Genomic DNA, 8,110 nt, shown 5'->3' with positions numbered 1-8,110 from the left:
ATATTGATCGTAAAAAACTGTAATGGACAGGTGAGAAAGGGGAGAAGACATGCAGGAAACCATCACAGGTCAGAGTCGAACCCTGGACCTCTGCATCGAGGCATAAACCTCTAAATATATGTTCACCTGCTCTACCCACTGAGCCAACCCAGCCATGTTTGCAATGATTTTTACAGCAGCTGAACAGGATGTTTTGTAATTATTTTCACTGCATGATAATGAGTTGCATCTACTCTGTGGCAGTTTTAAATTTCAATTCAATTCAAATCAATTAAATTTTATTTATAGTATCAAATCATAACAAGAGTTATCTCGAGACACTTTACAGATAGAGTAGGTCTAGACCACACTCTATAATTTACAAAGACCCAACAATTCCAGTAATTCCGCCAGAGAGCAAGCATTAGTGGGACAGTGGCGAGGAAAAACTCCCTTTTAGGGAGAAACCTGGGACAGACCCAGGCTCTTGGTAGGAGGTGTCTGACGGTGCTGGTTGGGGGGGTGATGAGCAGTGGCAATAATAGTCACAATAAAGATAATGGATCAGTGACTAGAAATGGTAGTCGTAGTAGTTCATGTCATAGCAGGGCACTGCAGAGCATAGCAGGATGTAGCAGGGGGGTCAAACTCAATTTACGGGCCACACTAGAAAAAGAGAATCACATCAAGGGCCAGACATGTAGAGTTTATTGGCATGCTTTTATTTCATCGAAAAAGTAAAATAACTTTGACTGTATTATCGCAAGTCTCATATAGTCTTCTCACTGACAGTCTGGTCCACATAAAGCCCTGAAAAAGGTCCAAAGCCATCCTAGAATTTAGCAAATCAAGCAAAACAATGATGACATTTTCTAAGCAGGCTAGCACACAGCTGACCCACAACAAGCTCTTTCACAGCCAGAATATGCAAACTCTCTGGTTCTGGTTCTGGTTCTGGTTCTGGAGGAATTTCTGAGTCTCAAAGACGGCAAATTTGCCAAATTCTGCTTTGAGTGTCACGTAATTGCAAGTTGAAAAACAGTTCCCCATGTTTTTGGTTTGGCGCACAACTAGGTGGGCCAAAATTGATCGTGAACCATAATTGATATGCGGGCCAGATCAGAATTTGTGAGGGGCCGGATTTGGCCCGCGGGCCTTGAGTTTGACTCTACAATATCATAAAAACTAATGACATGCTTCTTTAATAAAACAACAACAACAAGACTGGATCCTTGAAAATACTTTTATTATTCTCGCCCATCTTTGGGCGCTCAAGATTTCAACTAAACAGAACCAAGAGATGCCAACAATGTATAAAAATAAATTAAGACAAAAAAATAAAGACAGGAACAGAAACATATATCTCCCCTGTGTGCAGGGGGGTCAAACAACACTGGAGCTGACCTGGACTCATTTACTCTTTCTGTGCCATTCTTTTGGCAATGACAGTATGAAGTGTGTTCATAATAATTTACTATTAAATAGCAGAATTCAGACGTACAGTTTACAGAACAACAGTTTCAAACGTAGTGCTGTTACGACAGCACGTGAATGGATGAAAAGGAAACATCTCCTCTTCAGATCAGCAGTCGTGACTTGGTACCAAGAGGAATGTTTGTTAACTCTACAATTTCTACAAGTTCATATAATTCATTTCATCATCGCCAGCCCAATTTTAGCAGAAGCATTTTCAGATTAATCATCTGGGAAAAAAGGGGGTGAGGATTTCTAGCTAATGAAAAAACAAATGAATTATCAGAGGAGAATCGTTCCTCTTTCGTGAAGTTGTGAGGCTCCACCTCTCAGAAAGAAATTATTTATGAAAGTCAGAGTTCTTCAGTATATCTTTTTAACGCCTCTTCACATCTGATTCACTCTCTGCTGCAGGAGCTCCAGCTGCCTGGCCACCTCGTTGGGCAGGTCGTCGTTCACCTGCACGGTAAGGTACTTCCTCACCTCCTCCACCTCCCTCTGCCAGAACTCCTGATCCAGGGAGAACAGCTCGGGGAGGTCCACGTCCCCCTGCAGACCCTGCAGGTTCAGGGAATCACCGTATGGCAGGTAGCCCACGGCAGAAGGCATGGCGCCGGCCTCGCCATTCACCCGCCTGAACATCCAGTCCAGCACGCGGATGTTGTCGCCGAAACCGGGCCATAGGAATCCGGCGGTGGGGCTCTTGCGGAACCAGTTGACGTGAAAGATCTTGGGGAGCTTTGCACCGGGGCGCTCGGCCATACTCAGCCAGTGAGAGAGGTACTGGCCGAAGTTGTAGCCGAAGAAGGGGCGCATGGCGAAGGGGTCGTGCATGATCATCTTGCCTGCAGAAAAGAAGGGGGACAAAGAGGAGACAACATTTTTAGTCATCTCCTGGGACATAAATACATGTAGTGTCTGTCAGGGTCAGGGCTCATATTTCTAGATTAAAAACTTTACATAAATGAAGATCTTAGTGTTGTTTAAAGGCAGAAATGGGGACTCGAGTTGCACACACAGTGACTTCAGACTCGACTTGGACTTGTGAACAATCTTTATTTTTAGCAAATGTCTGATGAGCTGACCGTGACCTATAACCTACCTACGTAACACAGAATATGTGAGAGAGGACAACAAACATGTTGGCAGCTGCTGTGTCATTCATCAGAAGCTTCGGCTTTTAAAAACGTCATGCAACAAGGCCCAAAAAGATGAAATGCTGAATTCAAAATATGTTGACTCTTGCTCAGAGTTTTCAGGAAACTCCCTTCAAATCCACTGAATGGTGATCAGATTAAAACAGAGAGTATGTTGTGTTCAGACAGATTAGATACTGACCTTTGTGTTCAGCTGCAGCGGTGGCCTCCGACCTCATGGCTGCTCCAACAAACACGCCGTGTTGCCAGCTGAAAGCCTCGTATACCAGAGGGACACCTGAACGAAAGCAGAGTCAGAAGTCATTGTTTTCTCATATTTCATTGCATCTTCTTCCATTCCTTTCTGCCCCTTTTCTTCTTTGACGTATTTGATCCCCCTGCATGCTGTCTCTATCCTCTCCTCTCACCTTCTGGCCTGCGGCCTCCGAATATAATGGCCTCGATGGGGACTCCCTCTGGGGATTCCCACAGTGGATCGATGATGGGACACTGCCCGGCCGGAGTGCAGAAACGAGAGTTGGGGTGAGCACAGGGTTCGACTGGAGCGAGAGAGAGAGAGAGAGAGAGAGAGGGAGAGAGAGAGAGAGAGAGAGGGAGAGAGAGGGAGAGAGAGAGAGAGAGAGAGAGAGAGGAGAGAGAGAGAGAGAGAGAGAGGGAGAGAGAGAGAGAGAGAGAGGGAGAGAGAGGGAGAGAGAGAGAGAGAGAGAGAGAGAGAGAGAGAGAGAGAGAGGGAGAGAGAGAGAGAGAGAGAGGGAGAGAGAGGAGAGAGAGAGAGAGAGAGAGAGAGGGAGAGAGAGCGAGAGAGAGAGAGAGAGAGAGGGAGAGAGAGAGAGAGAGAGAGAGAGAGAATGTTAAGCTTTATTTCACAAGATCGTTTCCTTAAAGTGTGATTTTTTGATACTTTTTAGTTTTTATCATGAACTTTTTAGTGATGTGTTGCTCTTTTGAACACGCCTCTGATCATCCTACTTATGAAATGTTCTCTCTTCAATAAACTTGAGAAAATAAATCAGTTATAGTTCAGTAAAAGTGCTCCAAGGTGCCAGTTATTCCTGGATCCATTGACAGTTTTCTCCAGTGATGACAATTTGAATTTTGAGTTTTGGTTTTGGAAAATTAAATGGCTGCTAATTGAAAAAAACACTGACTGAAAACCTAGTTTTTCTAAATGATAATAGTCTGAGACATTTGGTTGACAGGACGGCACTTAGAATAGACACGACTACAGTCAACTTCTGTTTAGATTATGACTGATATCTATGTCCTGCATCCAGTGCACTGTATTTCTAGACTGATGTCATGAAATGGTGTATGTATGGCACGCCAATTGGTATGCCATTATTGGCGTGTTATCAAGCCGCATACTCACTTTTAGCATGTTTATCAATGCCGTTTGGCCTCCATTGACTTACATTACCTTGCTATTGCATGTGAATTTACGCTGTAGGGAGTAGTATGAAAGGGCGAAAATCTGTGTAGGGAGGTTGGTCGGGGGGGAGGATGGGTCACAGGACACAGGACTTTCACCCAACCTGTCCGCTGTATACGGCGCTCAAAATGTGTACAGATAACACACCACTTGGCTTTAGAAAGTGGCGTGTATGTTTACGCCAGCCTGGTCGCACAGAATTATGTGAAATGATCACGAATTGTTAACAGCGCATTACGTGGTGGTGGCACGGAATGTGTGAAAAATCCGTGTGGCCACCACGGAAAACAATGCCAATGTAAAGTCAATGAGAAGATGACATTAGGAGCGACTACGGTAGCTCTTAATGGGGAAGGATGGGTCAAACACTGGACTTTCCCCCAGGAGACCGGGGATCGTGTCCCGCATGTCAAGTTTCCTGAAGTTGCTTTCTTCTTTTCCGTCCTGTTCTTCCCGCGTGTCACGGAACCGTAAGCCCACCCACGACCTGAACTTAAGGGGCCGTGTTTATTTAACGGAATTCTTCCATGGGTCCATCACGAAATGTTTTGCAATTCCGTGAAACTGCCACAGATTTTAATTTAAGGGGCCGTGTTCATTTCATGGAATTCTGTGAAAGTGGCGTGTATGTTTACGTCCGCTGTATACAGTGTAGACATACACGTGGATAGCTCTAAATGCATACAGATAACACGCCACTTGGCTTAAGAAAGTGGGCGTGTATGTTTACGCGAAGTCCTGATGTCATGTTGATATTTCACATTGTGTTTTCCAGCCTTAAGTTGACTTTCCTTTTCTTATCTGCACAATTTGCATTGCCTCTTTGTAAAATGAGTAAAGAACTTACCATCCTGCGAGCTCCAGGGTTTGTTCTTCCACGAGGTGATGGTGACCCCGTCGGGCAGCGATTGGTCCATTCCCTCCCAGTACACACCGCCGTCACTGGTCTCTGCAACGTTGGTGAAAATGGTGTTCTTGATGATTGTCTCCATGGCGTTGGGGTTGGTGTTGACTGAGGTGCCGGGCGCAACTCCGAAAAAGCCATTCTCAGGGTTGATTGCACGCAGGTTGCCTATAGCGAACGGGACAGGGAACAAAGGAAGAGGAAAATGTAAATGAATGAATAATAGAATAGATTTAGTTTCTATTAAATAGTGTTGTAATTTGAATGCTCCTGATGTTAAATTGAACTTCAAAGTCTTGAGTCCCTCACCTTGGTTGTCAAACTTCATCCAGGCAATGTCGTCTCCCACGCACTCGACCTTCCAGCCGGGCAGCGTGGGACAGAGCATGGCCAGGTTTGTCTTCCCGCAGGCACTGGGGAAGGCTGCTGCCATGTACTTCTTCTCCCCAGCAGGGTTGGTGACACCCAGGATCTGAGCAGGAGAAACATTTGGTTTGGTCAGGTTGTTGTGGAGAGTCCCCATGATATATTATTATATACTTATGTTATATGTAGGCTATGATATATATTCTTTTCTTTTCATTCGTTACCAGCATGTGCTCTGCCAGCCAACCCTCCTCTTTGGCGATACGTGAGGCAATGCGCAAAGCGAAGCACTTCTTCCCCAGCAGGGAGTTTCCTCCGTAACCACTACCGAATGACACGATCTGTCGGCGGTCCGGGATGTGGGCGACTAACGTCTGCTCGGGGTTACAGGGCCAGTTGTTCACCAACGGCTCTAAAAGACAAATTGGTTTATTTGAATCAGTGGAGGATGGAAGAAAATGTTGTCGCCTTCCAGGCAGCTAACCCTAACCTTAACCCTAACCCTAAACCCTATAACCATTGCCGGGCTGCCTGGAAGGCGATGCTGGGGGCTTAAAACACCAAACACCGGTTGTAATACTAGAAGTGCAACAGAAGTACCAGTCCTTTAGTATTTATTGAAGTATTCATCATTGCCTTAGTGCTGCTGAATGACAGAAAACGAGTTGATGTTGTTGACGTACTTTTGACCGGCAGAGGACAGCCGACGGAGTGCAGGCAGCGGACAAACTCTCCTGTCCCCAGAGCGGACAGCACAGCCGTCCCCATACGGGTCATCACCCTCATACTGGCCACCACGTAGGGAGAGTCCGTCAGCTCCACTCCGATCTTAGACAGCGGGGAACCAACCGGACCCATGCTGAAGGGAATCACATACATGGTACGGCCTGAGGAGAGCGAGTCAGAGAGAGACAACATTTTAATGTTGCTGAGGTTGTGTATTAGGACCCACCCAGAGCTCTCAGGTCGTCTGCTTTCTGTCACAACTAAACACAGAGAAGCAGCGTTCACTGGTTATGCACCACATATCTGAAACAAACCCAGAAAACTTCAGGTGGCATACTGAAAGAAAATGAAAATTGAGCAGAAGTACGTAGGAGGGCGGAGCCAGGCTACTGTGTGTATGTGACGATTTAAGAATAAAATGTTGTTATAACAACTGATTATTGCTGGAACAGGCATCACTCAGGCAACACAAGATCTTATTCATAATATTATTTTCAGTTTTGATTTGATTGCATTTGTTCATCCTGTTTGGATAAAATTGTCTACATAGAATAGGCTAAATCAGAGGTGTCAAACTTAGTTTCCCAGAGGGCCACACTGGAAAATGAGAATCACATCGAGGGCCAGACATGTAGAGATTATTGTGTTTATTTAAAAGAAAAAGTCAAATATTTTGACTGTATTATTGCTTGTCTCATATACTGTAGTCTTCTCACTTACATTTTGGGCCTCATAAAGCCCCCAAAAAGTTCCTCAGCCAGCGACAAATACGTTGAGAAAAGCGCCAAAAAATTTGGAAAAGGCCAAAAAAAAGCATCAAAATTGTCTGAAAAAGTGACAAAAACATCAGAAAGTGCCAAAAACTTCCAAAAAAGTGGCAAAACACTGAGTAAAGCATCCAAAACGTTTAAACAAAGTGCCTAAAGCATTGAAAAAAAGCCCATAAACTGCCGAAAAAAGCTCAAAAAACTTGGGAAAAGCGACAAAATCTAGGTGGGCCTAAATTTATTGTGAACCTAAATTGAAATGCGGGCCGGATTAAAACCTGCGAGGGGCTGGATTTGGCCCTCGGGCCTCGAGTTTGACACATGTGGGCTAAATTGAGTCCAACATCGTTCTCTGTGGTACCTTTCATGCAGCCAGGGAACCGCTGATCCATCGCCTTGTCGAATTCTTCCGGGGACATCCAGCGGCCCAGCTGGCTGACTCCGCCCCCCAGCGGCGTGGGCACCGTGTCCCTCTGGTCCCGAGTCACAATCACTGTCTTACTCTCCACACGAGCCACGTCTCTCGGGTCAGTCCTGGCCAACCAGCTACAGGAGGAGAGGAGAAGGGAGAGAACGGAGGTGAGAGGGTAAAGAGGAAGAGGAGGAGGGAGGGAATGGAGGTGGGAAGGTAAAGAGGAAGAGGAGGACAGGAGGGAATGGAGGTGGGAAGTGAAAGAGGGAGAGGAGGAGGGGAGGAGAAGGATTGAAGGGGAAATTGATTGCATTTTAGAATTTCTTTGTTTTTGCACAGTAATGGAACAAGTTTGTTAGCGGAAAGCGAGTTCCTAGAGGCGGCAGGATCTCTGTTTGTTGAACCTGAAGCAATGCTCATTTAGGATGTTTGTTTGTCGTCTGCTGCTACGCCGGTGTAATCTGACTGAAGGAGCTGGACTTACCGGTTTGTCAGAATGTCGAACAATTGCACATATGTTGTTTATTTCAACAGCTGCTGATGACTGTCTGCACGCAACCTTTAACAACATCACTGCAGTCTGCCAATTGTAGTGTTGATTTTGTCACCTATTTTTATTTTAGTCATAGTCTTAGTCTTGTGCCAAATGTCCTTGTTAGTTTTAGTCATATTTAGTCATTCACATATCTGTTTTTGTTAGTCAAGTTTTAGTCAAAACATTTTTGTCTTTTTTTAAATAACAAATTATTTCTGAGATTATTTCTGATAATCATTTCAGTCAAATAGTTATATAAAAATAAATGATATAAAGTTATATAAATCTCGAGCCTCTTCCTTATTTCACCAGTAAATTCCTTTTAAACAACAAAAACAACCACTGGAGGGGAAAAGGGTATT

General features: G+C 44.8%; 1 protein-coding gene across 2 annotated transcripts in view; it reads right to left on the bottom strand.

The window, feature by feature from the left end:
- Positions 1–1,207: 1,207 nt before the first annotated feature.
- The window catches only part of pck1 (phosphoenolpyruvate carboxykinase 1 (soluble)), an 8,679-nt gene continuing 1,776 nt past the window's right edge, over positions 1,208–8,110 (bottom strand). For both annotated transcript variants that reach the window (XM_031301365.2, XM_031301366.2), the window contains exons 3-10: positions 7,163–7,347; positions 5,992–6,195; positions 5,533–5,720; positions 5,252–5,414; positions 4,886–5,110; positions 3,017–3,148; positions 2,791–2,886; positions 1,208–2,297 (exon numbers count right to left, since the gene is read on the bottom strand). In XM_031301365.2, the coding sequence (XP_031157225.1) occupies positions 1,840–2,297; positions 2,791–2,886; positions 3,017–3,148; positions 4,886–5,110; positions 5,252–5,414; positions 5,533–5,720; positions 5,992–6,195; positions 7,163–7,347 (1,651 nt within the window). In that variant the 3' untranslated portion in view covers positions 1,208–1,839. The remainder of the gene's footprint in view (positions 2,298–2,790; positions 2,887–3,016; positions 3,149–4,885; positions 5,111–5,251; positions 5,415–5,532; positions 5,721–5,991; positions 6,196–7,162; positions 7,348–8,110) is intronic.

The sequence above is a fragment of the Sander lucioperca genome, chromosome 6 (genome assembly GCF_008315115.2).
Source record: "Sander lucioperca isolate FBNREF2018 chromosome 6, SLUC_FBN_1.2, whole genome shotgun sequence".
NCBI classification, from domain to species: Eukaryota; Metazoa; Chordata; class Actinopteri; order Perciformes; family Percidae; genus Sander; species Sander lucioperca.
This window is presented reverse-complemented; position numbering and strand designations above follow the sequence as displayed.